This window comes from Tupaia chinensis, unplaced genomic scaffold, assembly GCF_000334495.1.
Source record: "Tupaia chinensis unplaced genomic scaffold, TupChi_1.0 Scaffold000350_1, whole genome shotgun sequence".
NCBI lineage: Eukaryota > Metazoa > Chordata > Mammalia > Scandentia > Tupaiidae > Tupaia > Tupaia belangeri.
This window is the reverse complement of record NW_006159844.1, coordinates 10,097,493-10,117,684: the sequence shown is the minus strand read 5'-3', so window position 1 is coordinate 10,117,684 and position 20,192 is coordinate 10,097,493. Positions and strand designations below refer to the sequence as shown.

Sequence of the window (20,192 nt, the reverse complement as noted above, 5' to 3'; positions counted from 1 at the left end):
CTCCTGATTCTCCACTTAAGAGATAGGGTTCATTGTGGGGGTTTTTTGCTTGTTTTTTGGTTTTTTAAAATTTTTTTTCTGTAAGCCATGTGCATTCACCAGAGAGAATTGTGGTGGAAGGAGTGACAAATCACCTTTCAGGGAGAATGAGCACACCATAATCCATTCTCCCTTCCGGATTCTGGGCATGGATGCACATGTGCCCAGCATGATTTTCAAACAGCTGAGTCCATAACTCATGCTGCCGCGTTGGTCATGTGGGATCCCCTGCCTTAGCCTCCACACCACCTACTGGCCCCATTGTGTTTTTAAAAATATAATTGGCAGTACTTAAATTTAATGCAATTAAATCAGAAATTCTTCAAGGGCAGAGGTCTCATTGAAGGTGTCAAGTAACATGTAGTCTTGTTCATTTTACTTGATCTAGTGATCTTAATTATTCATTTGTAAACACTGATAATTCATCCCTCAACATTTGTACTGAGGCACAAGTGAAATAATGTATATAGGGTTCTAAGAAGCAATGCATTCATTAATATTTGATACTTTCTAAATTTATTTTGGCTGTTTTATCTCTCTCTCTCTCTCTCTCTTTGTTAAGTCATGAGAGAAAGAGAGAAGGTACCCTTGACAGGGTCTTTCCACGCCATGGTCCTCCCCCAGACTCTCAACCAGCTAGGATCGCAGGTGCGTGGGTATGGTTGTTATGTTCAGATTGACCCAGGATCCAAACCTGTGCCTCCCATGTAGCCCCAATATCATGTGGTAGCACCCTGCAACCTATGTCACTGCAAACGGACTGTAAACTGTATTCCATTGGTCACCTAACTGGTAGCTACTAAACCCCTCTTTTTTTTCTGGCAGCTACTTAAGATTGCTGTCATTCTTTGCCTTTTCTTCTAGGACATGATATCTGTTGTCTGAATGCTTGCTTTATAATCACACTCCTCCATCCTAGTGAAGGGAAGGCAGTTTTGGTGAAGGGTAATGTGGTAGTGGTTAGGAGCATGGGTCTGAAGCTATGTAAACTGAGTTAGAAACCTTAATCTGATACTTGACATTATTTACTCCCTCTGTGCCTTGTTTTTCTCTTCTTTAAAATGGAGGTAACTTAGGGCTAGCAGATAGCATAGCAGTTATGTTGCTGAACTCCCACATGGCCGACTACGGTTTGAGTCTCCGATCCAGTGGCTTAAAACTCATGGCAGGCCCATGTGTGCGTGCTAAAGATCTCCAGAAGAGAATGGAGGAGAAGGGATTGCAGTGTGGCCATTCCCTCTTTCCATCTCACTGTCTCTGTCTCTCTCTCTCTCACTGGCAAGCACATGCATCCTAAGGCAAAAGCCTCTTAAAAACAAATAGGGTAACAGTAGTTCTCGCTACCTTCTATAGTTGGAAGGGTTAAACTTTTCATGTAAAAAAATAACTGGACCTGATGCATCGTGAGCACTCATGTTAGCTCTCATCTTCCTCCTCATCAGCAGTGGGCAGAACCATCTGGAAAAGAGGTTGGGACATACACATAGAGGATTCACACCTCCACAACCATACCCACACAGAGTGATGATACCCTACACCTGTGGGCTGGAGAGGATGTCTTACCATGCTCTTGCCACCCATGTTTCCACATACTCAGAGAGCTATATCTGTTCCTATACAAAGAAGATGTACTGATATTCACACAGAGAGAGAGAACCCCACACTACAACCCAGAAGTGTGTGACTATGGAGAGGTACATGTCACAACCCAGTGCGGAAACATGAAAGGGAACAGATGAGAGAGAATGTGACTATTAATCAGGGCAGTTTGGATCTTGTGAGCTGTGTAGTACCTGAGGTGTCTGAGAAAGTTTATTTTAGGACATATTCTTAACCTTGAAATTTACTGAACGCTTCATTCCTTATCAGACACACTGACATAACAGTCTTCCTAGAGTGTCGTCATCTCCAAATACAAAGGAAATTTTTTCTCCCCCTTAATATTCTTTCTGTGTTTAAATTATTTGTGTATATAAAAGTGGGTTTACCTATTGACACTAAATTAGTTTAGCTTTTTAAGTTAAAATATATTCAGAAAAAGTAGTTACAAACAATAATAAGTGAAATTTAGAAAGTACTTAAGGGAAAGTAATGTAGTTTCAAAGCATATAGTCGGTTTTCCTTTCTTTGATAAAAGCTTGATTGTGTTTGTGTGGGCAGGGGGCAAGCCTATGGCAGTGCTGGTGGTTGAAACTACACTAACGTTAATACCAAAATGTAAGCCTATACTTTTCTTTATGTCCTCAGCAAATGGGAAATAAAACGCTGTCAGTGTTGTGGTTCTAGTGGAACACATTTAGCCTGTTCCTCACTACGATCATGGGAACAAAATTGGGAGTGTTTGGAATGTAGAGGTATTATCTACAACTCAGGTAATATTTTACAGTTTTGAATAAAAGTGTTTTTATTCAAGTGCCTGTTATTTAAAAAGTTTCTACCTGTTTCTTATATGCTGACATTGGAATTTAAATCTGTAGATTTCCAAAAAGCAAAAAAGCATGCATTACCCAACTCTAATGTGGGGATTACTGATTGCTTGTTGGAAGAGTCATCACCTAAGCTACCCAGACAGTCACCGGGACCTCAGAGCAAAGATCTGATAAGGTGTGTGTTTTGATTTGGAGGAAAATTTAAAAATCTGTTTGGAGAAAATTGTGCCAGGAAATACCATACGCAATTAGAATATTGTTTTGGTAGAAGATTGGTAGTCTGGAAGAGTGTTTTTCAAACTACAGGATCCAACATTTGATCATGAAATTAGTGCAGCCAACATTTAAAAAAAAGAAAACAAAATATCTTAGAACAGAATAAAAGGTATCAGATTGTATTGTACATAGGCATAATGTAGTAAAATCTATTTAGTTATTTTATTGTATACCAAGTCGTGATGTAAAACTTGTAGTTATAGATCATATTCAAGATAGTTTGAAAAACACAGATCTAGAAAATATGCTTAATTTGTTATTTGATTACAGATAAGATAGGACATTAAATATCAAGCATACTATGTCACTAACTTTGTTAAAAAGAAGGAATCCTATATAGTATTTAATATAGAGATGGCTTATATTTTGATATAATCATTATGTAATATATTTATGTCAGGAGTCTGAATGCCATCTCTTCACTTAAAAAAATGTAAGGCATACTTAAAAATACAGTTAGTCCTTTCTTCTCTGCAGTTTTACTTCCTGTTGTTTCAGTAACCTATGGTCAATTGTGGTTTAAAAAATAAGTGAGTACAATACAATAAGAGAGCCACAGTCATATAACTTTTATTATAGTTTATGCTTAAAATGATTCTATGTTGCTGTTAATTTCTTAGTGTGCCTAATTTATAAATTGAACTTTATCATGGGTAATATATATCTAGGGAAAAATATATAGTATGTACGGGGTTTGGTACTAGACAGTTTCAGGCATCTACTTGGAGTCTTAGAACATATTAGTTTTTTAATATATTCCCTACAGATTAGAGGGAAGGAATATATTATTACATTAATTCTTAACTGTTAAAAAATTCATAAAAAATTGGACTGGAATTACATCTTTATGCTATATTAGGTATTTATTTGTTTAATTGTAGTTATGATTTTTATGTTTATGTAGCTTTTCAAAAGAGTTTTTAAGATTCTTGCTTTTCCTAATAGAAAGAAAGTATTAAAGTAATATTAGTAGCTAAATATGATGAAGAGCTTCCTTGTTAAAAAATAATTTCAAGTTTAAAAACCTAGAATATAGAAAAGATAATTTTTGTGAAAATATTTCTTAACTGGATTTGTGGACAAGTTTTATGCTTTTCAAAAAGTGAATTCTTGTTTTAAAATGTCACTGGTGTTAATCAATTGAAATATCTGTTATAAATATTGCTATAATACTTTTAGTATTGAAAAAGATGTTCACATTATTTTAAAATAATTTTAACATTTAGTTTTCCAAAGATGTTTCTCTAAGAAAGTTTGACTCCTTGCTCCTGCTTAAACATACAGTCATGCTCTAGAAGAATAGCATCAGCATTCCCATTGATCCAAGCAGGAACAAGGAATCCACCTGCTATAAGGTGATATTCTGAAGAATTATCTTACTTCCAGAGAACTTTGTATTTCTTCAACTTGAGTTAATAGGTGATTGTGTTTTCACACAAAGAAAAAGCAAAGCCTGGTCCACACTGGGGCATTGTAATGGCTTGGGATAGGACAGGTTTATACTTGGTGTAGAAAGAAGATCCATGAGCAGTACTCAAGATTATTGTGAGTACATCAGTTCCCCTCACAGATGGAGAAGCTAAGACAAGAGAAATTGATCTAGTCCATACAGTCAACTGGATTGTTAAAGCACAGATTGCTTAATCAAACCCCAGAGGTTTTGATTCTCGAGATGTGCTGTGAAACTCAGTAATTTGTATTTCTAACAAGTTCCCAGATGCTGCTGCTGCTACTGGTCTAGGAGAGCATACTTTTGAGAATTACTGGTCTAGGCCAAAAGGTACTATTTAAAGGACCATAAATTCATTTTAGAATATTAGCTCTACTGTTACCATTTCCTTATTAAAAATATATTCTATAATCTCCCAAAACCCAAGTTTTCTTGTATAGGAAGCAGAGGTTACATTTGCCTTTTTTTTTTTTTTAAAGGAACTATTGAATAGGAAAAAAAACTATAAGCAAGTTTATGTTTTAGCCATTGGCTGGGAGAAAGAGTTTGAGCTTTTGACTCTTAAGCTTGAATCGACTGAACTGGTCAAATTTGACATAATTATCTATCAACATTCTTAAAAATAATTCTAATTTGGTAGAAGATTGGGGTAAGGAATCAAGAGTTTAAAACTAAAGTTATCAAATAACTGTTTCCAGTAGCAGCCATTGTTCTATTTTCAGTGGGAGTTGGGGACAAGTACCCTTTTAATCTTTTTTTTCTTCTTTATTGGCTGTGTAGCTGCTGTTTTATACAGAGTACTTTAAAGTACTTACTGCTATGTTTAAATTTATGTTTTATAGGCAAGGCAGCAAGTTTAAAAGAGATATCTCAACTATACTGATAGAGTTAGGATTCCAAATTTAAAAAAAAACTAAAAGATTATGTATCAACTAAGCCAATATCTGGAATAGTGCCGTAGATGAATTCAGAAATCGAAACTTTAACCCTTCATACACAATCGAAGTAGTGTATGTAAATGAAAATGATCATTTTGGAAGAGAACATCCTGGATCAAAGCAAGAATTTCTAAGTCTCTTAATGCAGCATCTTGAGAATTCATCACTGTTTGAAGGGTCCTTGTCAAAGAACTTGTCTCTAAATTCTCAAGGTAATTATTTATTATTGTACATACTGAATATCACATGTTAAAAAAGAAACAGATGGCTGGTTATAATAGATAATTAATTCCTGTGGTCTCTCTATATAATTTACTTTGCTAATAAACTGATGAGAATCACAGCAAAGTTTAAAAGAGTGGATGATATTTTTAAAAGTATGTTTTGTGGTGAAACATTTTTAAGAACATCTATTTTTTTATAGTAATACCCTCAAAGTGATTCTATAGTTAGGTATAATTTTATTTAAATGTACTTTATATTCATTTTAATTCGTTGGAATAGAGTAGCTGGCTGGGATTGATGATTCAAACTTTTTTATTTATGTATTTGAAATTTGCAGTTGGCCCATTTCTTACAACATAGACTCTTAATAATAGTTTTCTGGTCCACATGCAACAGATTTTTCAATATACTTTTGTTTCCAGGAATTTTGCACAATAATGTGTATGATACTTTTCTGTATTTACTGTGGGTAGAGACTTAATGTGATAAAACAAGCATCTCAAAATTCTAGCACTTTCATTTTGGTTGTTTTCTTTTTTTTTTTTTAAAGGTAATTGCCATGGGGCACTTGTGCTTGCTGGAGAGAGACAGAAAAAGGGAAAGTGAGAAATCACTCCCCAGAGGGAATGTCCATGCTTCAATCCATTCTCCTCTTGGGATTTGGGGTACACACATGCTCCAGGTGTGATTTTTTTTCAGGCCTCTGGATCCAGGACTCAAATCATTGTCAGCCACATAGGAATCCAGCACCTTAACCACCATGCCACCAGCTGGCCCCAATTCCACAATTTTAAGATTTTTTTATACCACTTTTGCAGCAACATGAAAGTCAAAATGGAATGAGAAGAATTTATTTTATTCTGATTGAATTTCCAGCTATATTTTCCCTAGAACTTTCTCACCTTTGCCTAAAGCATCCATTTTACTAGTTACAGTACACACAGTTTAATTCTTAAATTCTCTTTTTAAAAAGGTCCCTAAAATTTATGGTTACTCAAGGCAGCTTTGGTAGTGGAAGAGTACATGAATTTAAGGCACAAAATCTGAAGTCTGACCCCTACAGTGGCATAAGCAATAAGGTGCCCGCTACACAAGGCTGAAGCCAAATGGGAGGCCGTGACTCAGATCATAGACGTACCTGATCATGCTAGGTGCTGTGGGGTACACCTGTAATCCTAGCTAACTGGGAGACTGGGGCAGAAGATCATGGCAAACCCTCTTACAAAAAAAAAGATTATTTTTTAGTCTGAATTCAGTTTTATATACATCTGCTTTGGTAGCTTTAATTTGCGTCCTTAGATTAATCACTTGCCCTCACTGGATCTCAAGTTTCTTCATCTATAAAAACATGACTATTACTGTATAGCTTTTAAGATTTTTGTCGAAGATTTTTTTTTAATTCCGGTGTTATTAATGTTAATTTAATAATAAATTGCTTTGAAAAATTAACCAAAAAAATGAAAAAAATTTACATGGTATCTTCAGACATTTTACCATTGGCCACATGGGCTTACCGGAGAGAGACAGAGACAGAAAGGGAAAGTGAGAAGTCACTCCCTGGGGGAGGGGTCGTGGTCAAACCACAATCCCCTCTCCTCCACTTTCTTCTGGGATTATGGGCATGCACGCATGCACACTTGGCATGTTTTTCAGGTTGCAGGGTCTGGGATTTAAACTGTGGATTTGGCCATATGCCTCAAACAGTGCCTCAACCTCCGTGTCATCTGCTGGCACTACATAGTATCTTTTTGACTCATCAAAGTTGCTAAAGCATTTTAAGTGACAATTCAAAAAAAATTTAAAGCTGTAGCGCATAGTAAGGTAGCATATACTGTGGGAGTAGATTTGTGCCTTTTTGGAAGATAATTTAGCCATATACGTGAAGAACCTTAAAAATGTTCAGTCACATCCTTTAAGTCACTAGTACCATATTTTGGAATCTATTCTAATCATATATATATATATATGTATGTATATATATTTACACACATACAAGAATATGTAATTAGACGTTGATTATAACTGCTTATGTCTCATATAGTTGAAAATGTGACTTAACCAGAATAGTACATTTGATGAATAGATTAAGGCTAATTTAGAGTTGAACTGCAGTGCAAGCTATTAATTGTAGATTTGAGTAATTTCGAATAGTATAAGAAAAATTATACAGTATAAGTGGGAAAAAAGTCTTTAGACTGTGTGTGTATTTATGCTCACACACACAAATACACCAAAGTGTGGTTATTATGGTAGCAGAATTGCAGATGTTTTGTTTTTTAAAAAGATGTCTATATTTACATGTTTTTCTGTAATAGGCTATTTACATTCAGAAAAATACATATTTTTGTATAATTTGAGGTCTATATTTTACATATGACAATAGGTTTTAAGAATTGTTATTTTATACCTTTGCTTAGATTTTTTGGATTATTTTTAATCTATTATATATGTATTCATTACAAATGATGTTTTTCTCACAGTAATGAGTATGTTCAATGTCCTAATCTATATTTACAGCTCTGAAAGAAAATCTTTACTATGAAGCTGGTAAAATGCTTGCCATTTCATTGGTTCATGGTGGTCCTTCACCTGGTTTCTTTTCTAAAACTTTGTTTAACTGCCTTGTTTATGGGCCAGAAAATACTCAACCAGTTTTAGACGATGTTTCAGATTTTGATGTGGCACAAATTATAATCAGGGTAAGTAATGTACCTATCAAAATATAGATTACATTCTAGGTATTTTTTAATATAAATGATTGCCTGCAATATAATAGTAGTATTTTGTAGAGTACTTAGATGTTTAACATAAAGTTTTCAAAAAGTTCATGGAAAAGCATATACTGAAAAAACTTTAGGTAGATTTCAAAAAAACTTTTGTATCAAGGGACCAGCAGTTAGCGTAATGGCTATGTTGCTGGACTCCCATATAGTTGACCGTGGCTCACGTCCTGGACCTGGTGGTTTAAAACTCACGCCGGGTGAGTGCGTGCATGCCCAAGATCCCGAGAGGAGAACGGAGAAGAAGGGAATGCAGTGTGGCCATCTCCCTGGGGGGGGGGGTGATTTCTCGCTTTCCTCTGAATCTATCTCTGTCTGGTGAGCACATGCGCCCTATAGCGAAAACCTCTCCAAAAAACAAATTTTTTCGCATCAAAATAAACTCATATTGATTCATTTTTCTGTGACCTTTTTGAAGTTCCTTACATTTCTGTCTACCAGTAGAGTTCAGAAAGAGTTACAGTACAGATGTAAAAGTCAGACAGCTGGGGATCAGAGCGCCAGGTTTAATATTGATAAAAACCAGTTGGATAATATGATTTAGATATGTGCGAAAGTGACATGCCAGCACTTTTCAAAACTAGATGGATTGTCCACCCTACCAGAGAGTGTGAAGGAGGTCCTTTTTTTTAAGTATCTTTTTTTTTTTTTTGGAGAGGTTTTGCTTACCAGAATGACAGAGAGACAGAAAGCGAGAAATCACCCCCCCCCCCGGGGGGGATGGGCATGCTGCAGTCCCTTCTCTTCCATTCTTCTCTCTGGATCTTGGCCACAGACCCACACACACCTGGCATGACTTTAAGCCACCGGGTCTGGGACTCAATGCGTAGTCAACTACATGGGAGTCCAGCAACATAGCCATTAACGCCAACTGCTGGTTCCTGTGAAGGAGGTTCTTCACTGCATGCCAAAGAGCAGATGAAAGTGAACTTTCCTGTAGCTTAAGTGAGCCCAAAGACATTTGGATTTGGTTCACTAGTCAGAATACTTACCATTTTTCCCAAGAGGGAGAGATGAGTGATAAGTAGAGAAAAAGATGCAACTGAATTTTTTCTGTATGAAACAAGGGGGAAGACACAATGTTCTCACCTAAAACTGTTTACTATTTTATTTAGCGCCTATAATGGGTTCTGTACTACACATGTCACATATACAAACTCCTCTATCATAATGTTTTATGAAATAAGTATCATTGCCTACATGTTACTGATTTAAAAATTGACACAATAGAAGCCATTTAACTTCTCCTCCCTGATATTAAATATATTGTACCACTGTCTCAATTAAAAGCTAGAATATAGTTTAATGATTAAAACCATAAGCTCAGAAATTAAATTTTAGTTTGAATACCAACTCTGATAACTACTATAAGCTTGGTGACCTCAGGCATGTTAGTTAATCTTGTTAAGTCTCAATTTCTTTTTTTTTTTTTTAAGAATTATTTAATTTAATTTATTTATTCATTTATTTTAATTTGACTAGAGAGGGAAAGTGAGAAATCAAGCTTCCAGGTCTGGGACTCAAATTATGGTCAACCATTTGGGAATCCAGCACCCTTAACCACTTTGTCACCTTCCAGCCCCATTAAGCCTCAATTTCTAAACCACAAAATAAGCACTAGGGAAGCATGAGTTGCTGTGTAGTGTTAATAACAATTCTGTTTATCTAAAAACTCCTTATACTAAAATTATACTTTAAATTGACTCTTTAAATCTTCATGTTTTCCTTTTGGCCTCTTTATCTAAAATGTACTTTAACTTCATTGTCTTTTTTTCTTTTTCTGTACATTCATGTCTTTTCTTGTAATTTGAAGTCTATTTCTACCACCTCTCTGCCTAGCTAGTTCCAAGGATCTAAAATCTCTCATCCAAAAGCCTTTCTTTCTAATTCTTCATCTTACCTAACTTCTGCAATCATCACTTTCTTAGAATTCCTCTCTACTGTTTTCTTTAATACTATATTCCCTTCTGCTTTTGACTGTTACTGTCTTTAATGCTTCTTCCTATACCTGAAACTTAGGCATTTTTCAATATTATCTTTTTTAAAAAGAGAATTATTTATTTATTTAATTCCATTTGTTATTGTTATTTTTTCATTTGACCAGAGAGAGAGAGAAAAGGAAAGCAAGAAAGCAAGCTACCAGGTCCAGGACTCAAACTCAGTTGGCCATGTGGGAATCTAGTGCCTTTAACCACCACGCCACCTGTTGGCCCCAGTATTTTCTTTTTTCTTTTTTAAAGAGGGTTTTTTTCTTTTTTGCTATTGGTCATGTGTGCTCACCAGGGAGACAGAGACAGAAAGTCAGAGATCACCCCTACAGAGGGATGGTCACACTGCAATCCCTTCTCCATTCTCCTCTCAGGATTTTGAGCATGCATGCACACACACACCCTGCATGAGTTTTAAGCTGCTGGGCTCAACACTCGAAACGTGGTCGACTATGTCGGAGTCCAGCGATGTAACCATTACACCATCTGCTGGTCCCCAGTGTTATCTTTTTTTTTGGAGAGATTTTCACTGTAGGGCGCGTGCGCTCGCCAGACAGAGAGAGACATAGAGACAGAAAGCGAGAAATCACCCCCCAGGGGGGATGGTCACGCCGCAATCCCTTCTCCTCCATTCTCCTCTCGGGATCTTGGGCACACACGCACACGCACCTGGCGTGAGTTTTAAGCCACCGGGTCCGGGACACGAACCACAGTCGACTACGTGGGAGTCCAGCGACATAGCCATTACGCTAACTGCTGGTTCCCATCCAGTGTTATCTTTCTTAAAGAATTATTTAATTTCTATTAAATTTTATTAATTCATTATTATTATTTTTTATTTGACTAGAGAGAGAAAGCAAGCTGCCACATCCAGGGTTCAGACCGTGGTCAACCATGTGGGAGTACAGTACCTTAACCACCACACCACCTCCTGGCTCCAAATATTATATATTTCTTTTTCTTTTTCTTCTTTTAGAGAGATTTTTCTATAGGGCTTGTGTGTTCCCCAGAGAGACAGAAAGTGAGAAAAGACCCCTGGGGAGGATGGCCACGCTGAAATTCCATCTTCATTCTCCTCTCAGGATCTTGGGCATGCGCACAGACACTCCCTGCGTGAGTTTGAAGCCACCGGGTCTGGGACTCAAACAGCAAAGTAACCATTACACCATCTGCTAGTCCCCCTTAGTATTAATAGCCCTTATTCTATATTGTTTGGAGAGCCTCTTCTCTCCCAGAACCTTTCTCAATGACTCAGAGACCTAAATTTTTGAACCTCCATACTCTTTTTTTCTATTTGCTACTCATCCTGGAGTGGGGGGAGGGGTGAAAAAGCATTTGCCAGGGGTGATGGTCACATCATAATCCCCTCTCCATTTTCCTGTGGGGATTTGGGACACACACATGCACACTGTGTGTCTTCGAAGCTGCCAGATCTGGGACTCAAACCACACAGTTGACTGTGCTTTCCAGCCGTCATCACCACCACACCACTGGCTGGCCCTAACCTCCAGACTTTTATCTTCACAAAACTGAGCCCATTATGTTTGAGAGGAAATTGTTTTACCAGAATTTTTGTTTGTTGGTTTTTGTTTGTTTGTTTGTTTTTGTTTGTTTTTTTCCTGTTTTTCTTTTCTATCCAAGAGATTTCTTGTTTCCAAGACATCCTGGAGGAGTCATACTCATTTTTCCATACTCCATTTTTCAGCTATGCATCAGGTCATTCCGTTTCTAAGAGTGGCTTATCTTCAACTTTCTTTCTTATTTGTAGTGTACCTACTGTACCAAACTTAAATTTTGTCTAGACTTGGACATAAACTAAGATGGTGTTCTGATATTCTTAATGAGGCATTACGATCTCCAGCTTGCTTCATGACTTTTCTACTCCAGTTTTTATACTTCCAGTGTTTAAACCTTCATATAGTCAACAAATACTGTATATCCTATACTGTGTAATCACTAAAGATAGTGAACCAAAGTTCTACCTTCTTGGAATTTACATTTTAGAGGAAACACAGATAAACAATTACTATATACTGTCATGTAGTGAAATGTATTATAAAGGCAAATACAACAGAATAAAAGAGATAATAGTTTGGTATATACAAGTTAGGGTTTAGGCTAAACTTCTATAAGAAATTCACCCAAAAAGACAATGACCAAAAAAAGCAGAAGTTTATTATTATTTCAAATTCATGGTCTAGAGACCAGCAGATGGCATAGCGGTTACATCGCTGGATTCCCATGTAGTAGACTGCGGTTGGGTCCTGGACCCGGCAGCTTAAAAGTCACGCTGAGTGCATGTGTATACATGTCCAAAACCCCAAGAGGAGAAGAGATTGCCACATGGCCATCCTACCTGGTGGGGCAATTTCTCGCTGTTTCTCCAGCAAGCGCATATACCCAATAACAAAAAAATCTCTCTAAAAAAAAAAATGTCTGTTGTCTAGGTTTTCAGATAAGGATTGTCAAATTATGGCCCATGAGCCAATAGTGCACTGCTGCTTTTTATAGTTTTATTGGAACACAGACTATCACATTTGTTTTGTGTCTGCCTGCTTTCACACTACAGAGTTGAATAGTTCCAACAGACACCATACGGTTCACAAAATAAAGAATACTATCTGGCTCTTTACAGAAATGACTGGTATTATAGAATTGCACTTGTGATATACAAAATCTCTAAGGAATTGGATTTCTTCCTTTTACTATGTAATCACTTAGAATATTGTCTTTATCCAAATGCTTGAAGCTTGCTCTTAAGTGGAAGAAGAAAGCAGGGAAGTTTGGTGCACCGTTTTCACTCATTCCTGTTAGACATGTGTTAGATAGCCACACCTAGTTGCAGGCAACATTTGCCTGTGTACCTAGCTAAAACTCAAGAGTGGAGAGTTTGGAGGGGCGAGGCAACATATATTCAGCTCTTAGTCTCTGAAAGAGTATAAAGGCAGTACTTTGAACAGAGTAGTCAAAAAGAGATTTCAGCAGAGATCTAAGTTATATGAGGAAATGACATAAATCTCTAGATAAAGAATGCTGTGAAAAAAATAGCAAGTAAATTTCCCATTAATGTATTATTGATTGCCTATTTTTATCTTTCTCCTCTATACCTTTATTTAAGAGCTAATCTATATTTATGTGCCTGTACATAATGATCAAGGATGAGGCCGGCAGGTGGTGTGGTGGTTAGGGGCACTGGACTCCCACATGGCCAACCGCGGTTCAAGTCCTGAACCTGGCTACTTGCTTTCTCACTTTCCCTTTCTCTCTCTCTCTCTGGTCTAATTGAAAAATAATTATAATAGATGAGTAAGTAATTTTTTTTTAATGATCAAATATTCATTTTCTATGCTATGTCCTAAAATACACTTTTGAAAAAATTCTATCTTTTAAGTTTCAACCGACATTCTTTCTCTTTCATAAAATCTCAGGTCATCTGTCTTGCCTTTCTAGTGGTATATCACTTATCCATGTCAGTTATTTCCTTTTATATAAGTCATTTCCTGAACTGATACTATACTCCAAGTTTCTTGAAGGCAGAAATATACAATATCTGCTGAACTGGAGTTGCCAAACATTTATTTTAGAAAAATATTGATGTAGTTTCATTCTACCCTCATATGCTCACAAATTGAATATAAAATAATAAGTATCATTTGAAGTGTAAATGTCACTCACAAGTAAATGGGTAAAGTGGGTGTATTTTCTCCTTCATTACAGATAAATACTGCAACAAATATGACTGACTTAAACTCAGTAATAAATGAATGCTATAACTACCTAGAGCTTATTGGATGTCTAAGACTTATAACGACATTAAGTGATAAGTATATGTTGGTAAAAGACATACTTGTCTACCATGTAATTAAGAGAGTCAAAGCACCCTTTGAAAGGTAAGTTGTTTATATTGAAAGATTCTGTGAAATTACATGTTTAAAGTGGTTAATTGTCTTGTAATGCGAGATATATTTGGTAGTAAATGTAAATGTTTATTTCAGGAAAAAGTGTAAATGTGTTAAATACTATTTGAAAATAATGCTCTAAAATGAACCTCTTAAGGATGCTTACATTCTGACCATTCTGTCCAGAATTGCATGATGTATGTTGCTTTGTTAGGAGAAGTAGTCATTAGTTTAATTTACAGTTATTTTTCTAAATAAAAAATCACTTATAAAACTCAAACTGCATGAGATAATGATTTCATCTCTGCTCATTTATTTAATGACTATTTATTGAGCACTTATTGTCTATCAAGTAATACAAGTTACCATTCTTTGGTTACAAAATGAATATAATTCTTGCTCTTTTTTAGTTTAGAATACTGGTCTTCAAATTTTTTGCTCCAGTGACCCTTGAATTTGACCATTTATGTACTCCTTGCAGGTTTTCTTTTTTTTTTTTTTAATAATGAAAAATATTAAAATGTATGTGAAAATAGCCTGTGTGATCATTACTCAGATCTAACAATTATCAATGTGGGGGCCAATCTTATTCATCTGTAGCCTACTCTTATTATTGACTCCAGTATTATTTTTAAGCAAATATCAGCACATTATCTCTAAAGTGATTATTTCATTTTTTAAAAAAAATTTCTGTGTTGGGACCAGCAGATGGCGTAATATTTACATCACTGGCCTTCCACAGGGCCAACCACAGATCAAGCCACAGACTCAGTCTAGAAACGCAAGTTGGGCGTGTGTGTATACGTACCTAAAATCCTGAGAGGAGACTGGAGGAGAAGGGATTGCCATGAGGCCATCCCCTTTCTGGGGTGATTTCTCACTTTCTATCTCTCTGGCAAGCCAATGCTCCCTATAGCAAAAAATCTCTCTCAAAAAAAAGTGTTTTTTTCTGTATTATTAACAGATTTAAATATGCTTGCTGTGTATGAAACCATTATAGTTATTATCCATACTGAAGGTCATATTATCTTATGTTTTTCTTGTATAAGCCTCTTTATGTTGTTTCTTTTGATGTGACACATTAATTATAATGGCTTTCTTAGTATATGGTATGACATGGTAGCTTCAGAATCATTTAGTACATTCTGACTTAAAGAACCTTTGTTTCTTTCAAAGGGAACTTTAAATGAGTATCATATTTCAAAACCACAGTCTGAATGCTAGGGGTGCTCTCGCTTTCGCCAGTTTAGGAATTATATCTAAGCCTGTTCAGTGGACCTAAACTAGAAAATACAGGGTTGTTTGGATTTCATTCGGTTTGTGTTTTGTTTTGTTCTTATTTGGGGGAAGGACTGTTTTTTTAAAGTTTATTGTTTTTTTGTCTTCCATGAGAGATAGAGACAAGGGATAGGCACCCCCAACAGATTCTTCACACTGCAGTCCATCCTAGCCTCACCCAGCCAGGATCACAAGCATGCCCAGCATGTACAGGAAGATCTTGGAACACAAGCCTAGGACCCTCCCAAGGGTCCTTATCAGCACAGAGTGTTGCATTCATTACTGCTGCAATACTGTGACTAGCTTCCATTTGATTTTTTTTTTTAGAGAGAGATTTTTGTTATAGGATGGGTGTGCTTGTCAGAGAGACAGAGACACAGAAAGTAAGAAATCATCTCCCAGGGGGTATGACTATGCAACAATCCCTTCTCCAGTCTCCTCTCGGGATTTTGGGCACATACGCCCAGCGTGAGGTTTTGTTTTTTTGGGGTTTTTTTTGGAAAGGTTTTTGCTATAGGGCACATGTGCTTGCCAGAGAGACAGAGAGATAGGAAGCAAGAAATCACCCCCCTGGGGGATGGCCACACTGCAGCCCCTCTTCCTCCATTCTCCTCTCGGGATCTTGGGCACGCATACGTGCCCAGTGTGAGTTTAAGCCACCGGGTCCAGGACTCAAACCACAGTCAACTACATGGAAGTCCAGCGACATAGCCATTACACCAACTGCTGGTCCCCCAGTATGAGTTTTAAGCCTTTGTGGCTGGAACTCGAACCACAGTTGACTACATGGGAGTCCAGTGACATAACCATTATGCCATCTGCTGATCCCCCATTTGATCTTTTAAGACAGAGCACATCATGAGTTTATACTGGTCTTTCTAATTCAGATTTTACTACTGCATGGTTTTTATTTAACTTTTTCTTTGTCCCTGCTGAGAATCCCAGTTATCAAGAACACTGGAGAATTAGTGTGAAATAATTATTCACTTCATTTAGTCTGCATTTATAAACCCATAGTCTCAGAATAACTATATTATCTTCAATAACATAATTGAACCTGTTTTCAGTGATACTATGTTATTGAAGATTATATATACAGTTATACATAATTATACTTTTTTTGTACATAACTCTTTCTTTTTTTTTTTTTTTTTTTTAATTTTCACTGTAGGGTGCGTGCGCTCGCCAGACAGACAGAGAGAGACAGAGAGACAGAAAGTGAGAAATCACCCCCCAGGGGGGATGGTCACGCCGCAATCCCTTCTCCTCCATTCTCCTCTCGGGATCTTGGGTACGCACGCACACGCGCCCGGCGTGAGTTTTAAGCCACCGGGTCCGGGACACGAACCGTGGTCGACTAAGTGGGAGTCCAACGACATAGCCATTACGCTAACTGCTGGTTCCCCATAACTCTTAAATATATCTAAATGTTCTCTGACTATAAGAAGAGTGAGAGTTATTAGAGTTAGAAGTATTCTAAGGTGTTTGTATTCAAGAAGGTAAAGACATTGATTCACTTAGATTTCAAAAATTCCTGTTAACATATTGAGGGAGGGGTAACTTAAAAGAAGAATGAGTTTGGGAACCAACAGTTAGTGTAATGGCTATGTCGCTGGAGTCCCACGTAGTCAACTGCGGTTCGCGTCCCAGACCCGGTGACTTAAAACTCACGCCAGGCGCGTGTGCGTGCGTGCCCAAGATCCCGAGAGGAGAAGGGATTGCGGCGTGACCATCCCCCCTGGGGGGTGATTTCTCACTTTCTGTCTCTCTGTCTCTCTCTGTCTGGCAAGCGCACGTGCCCTATAGCGAAAACATCTCCAAAAAAAAAAAAAAGAATGAGTTTAACTATTAAAACAAGTGAATTGAAAATTGAAAAAACAAATACAAAAATTGGCAAGTAGTAAACATTTTTAAAAGGCAATATAATTACCCAAAATAAAGTGACAAAAGTAGTTTCTTAATACAGTTAACAATTATAATAAATGAAAATTACTTTCAGAAAAGCAAGAAAAATATACAATACCATATATATAAAATTCCAGAACAAGCAGAGCAATACTAGGTGTAACTTACAGTTCATATATAGTGAAACTAAAGTGACATGCAAACTATATGTAGTAAAACTTGAAGATAGTTGCTATGTAACAGTTTCAAATAGTTTCTTTGGAGGTGGGAACAAAGAGAAAGTGGTGAGTAGGTAGAATTTAGTTAAGTGAGTGAAATATTTTTCTTTTAATAATCTGAATAAACATAACAAAAAGTTAATATCTTTTTTGGGGGGAGATCTTTTTGCTATAGGGCACATGCACTTGCTAGAGAGATACAGAGAGACAGAAAGCGAGAAATCACCCATCACAGGGGATGGCCACGCCACAATCCCTTCTCCCCCATTTTCCTCTTGGGATTTGGGCACTCACGCACACATGTCCTACATGAGTTTAAGGTGCCAGTATGCTCCCCCAACTGCAGTTGACTATGTTGGAGTCCAGTGACGGAACATTAACACCATCTTCTAGTCCCCCAAATTAGTATCTTTAAATTGTGTGATAGTTTCTGGTTTTGTTATTTTCTGGGTTTTTATATAAGCTTGAAATATTTAACATCAAAATAAAACTTTTAAAGGAAACTTAAATTTGGCTGAAAGGGAATCAAGGCGAAAAAAGAAAAAAGCAAAACATTTAAGGGGCACCAAAATAGAAAATTATCTGTTGATGATAACATGTATGCTAACAGTAATAAGTTGAAGAATACTATCTTTAACTCAACTAATAAACAGTGTATTCATGCTGAGAAAATTCGTTTTGCATGCTGAAATGATTTACGGTGATCGAAGGTTTAAGAAACATTTTAAAAAACAAATAATGAACTATGGGGAAAAAAGTTTGGCTGAAATTTGTTTCAAGGCAAAAGGTGAAACTTAAAAGCTAGAAAGAGACAAGACTTACATTGTGGATGGCCTTAGAAGCTATGTTAATGAGTTTGAACTGTTTCATGGACAAGGTGTGCATTAGTTTCCTGTAGCTAATGTTAAAATATATGTGTGTATAATCAGATTGCATGACTAAAAAGAACAGAAATTTATTCTTTCACAGTTCTCGAAGCCAGAAGACCAAATTCAAAATATTGGCAGGCCTTCATCCTTTCTGGGAAGTTAAGGGGGAGAATTCATCTTTTGTCTCTCGTAGCTTTCTAGTAGTGTCTTCAGGCATTACTCAGCTTGTGGTTACATAACCCCAGTGTCTGATTCTCCATCACATGGACTTTTCCTCTGTTGTGTATATGTCTCCTTTCTCTTTGTCTCTTACAAAGACAGTTGTCTGTCACTGGATTTAGAGCCAGCCCAAATAATCTAGGTAGGATGATCTCCTCTTAAGATCCTTAACATAGTTACATCTTAAAGATTCTTTACCAAATAAGGTCACATTTGTAGGTTCTAGGGAATTGGATGTGGACATACCTTTTTTTTTTTTTTTTTTTTGGGGGGGGGGGGTTTTTTATATTTCTTTTTCTTTATTCTTTTTTTTTTTTTTTTTTTTGGAGGGGGTGGCTATCTATCATTCTGCTTACTTCAGGATGAATGACAGTATTGAGTTCTGTATCTGGAACATCCCTGTGGTTTACAGCACAGAAGATGGACTTGGAGATTTATAAGCCTAGTACACAATTTTCCTTGTAGGTAGTTCATAATAGAGTGGTAGCAGGGGTATATGGAGAAATTAGCAGATAAAAGAGATTTCAGAAAACAAAATTCATAGGACTTGGTAATTAGAGATGAAAGGGGGGGATGTTAAGGATAACTTTCAGACTTAATTATATCAATTTGATAGATAATGGAGCCATTTACTATCACTATGGTTCAGATTATGGTGGGACGGTAATTTGCTTTCTTTCTGACTTAATATGTTTGGGTACTTGGCATCATCCATGTGGTACCCAATAATCTGTTGAATATATTTCTGGACTAGAGATAGTAGATTTTATAGATATGAGCATATATCTGCTAAATAAAGCATTAGGAGAGGGTAAAATTAGAATTTAAGGGAGACGAGAAGATGACCTTGTACAGCAGATTCATGAAGATAAACAGCAGTATTTAAGGCAAGATTTTTTTTAAGAAAGAAGGAACTATAGAAAGACTGAAAAGATCTAGCCAGAAAAATGAGAGATAACCAGGAGACTGATACCATAGGAGATCATTCAGAAACTTAGGATAATTTTTCCTGAGATAGATATGAAGGAGGAAAAGTAAATACAAAATTTAAAAATGGAGGAAGCAGAAAAGCAGATGGGATTGAGTGGGTTTTTTGCTTTGTTTTGTTTTCCTTTAGGAAAGATAAGCACATGTCATAATCTGTATTGTGCTACTATAACAGAATACCTGAAGACTGGGTAATATATAAAGAAGTTTATTTTCTCAACAGTCTAGAGGCTAGGAAGCCCAAGATCAAGGCACTGGCACATGTGATTCCTGGGCTGGTCTCTGTTTCCCAAAATGGGGCTTTAATGCTGCATCCCCTGGAAAGGAAGAATGTTTGTGTCCTCATGTCAAAGGCAGAAGGGTAAAAAGGAGCAAACTCCCTTAGGCAATACTTAAACAGCACCTAATCCTATTCATTCAGGCATAGCCCTCATGATACAATCACCTCCCAAAGGCAGTATCTCCTGATACTGATGCATTGGGATTAAGTTTCAACTTGAGGTTTTGAAGAAGATAAATACATTCATACCATACTAACATGATTAAGTCCTTGAAAAAAGAGACAGAAGTGAGGAGAGATAGAGTATCTAAGGAAAGTCAGTCTTATAGGCAAAAATACTACTACTGTACTTGTTCACAAGGTCATGGGTTTATTACTTGTATTTTGTTCATTATGTTTATTTGTCGAATTT

The 20,192-nt window shown here is 36.7% G+C and overlaps 1 protein-coding gene across 1 annotated transcript in view; it reads left to right on the top strand.

The window, feature by feature from the left end:
* The window catches only part of G2E3 (G2/M-phase specific E3 ubiquitin protein ligase), a 64,531-nt gene that overhangs the window by 42,351 nt on the left and 1,988 nt on the right, over positions 1-20,192 (top strand). Inside the window, 5 exon segments of the mRNA XM_006172373.3 lie at positions 2,287-2,411; positions 2,517-2,643; positions 5,037-5,344; positions 7,875-8,056; positions 13,843-14,015. Coding sequence (XP_006172435.2) covers positions 2,287-2,411; positions 2,517-2,643; positions 5,037-5,344; positions 7,875-8,056; positions 13,843-14,015 — 915 coding nt within the window.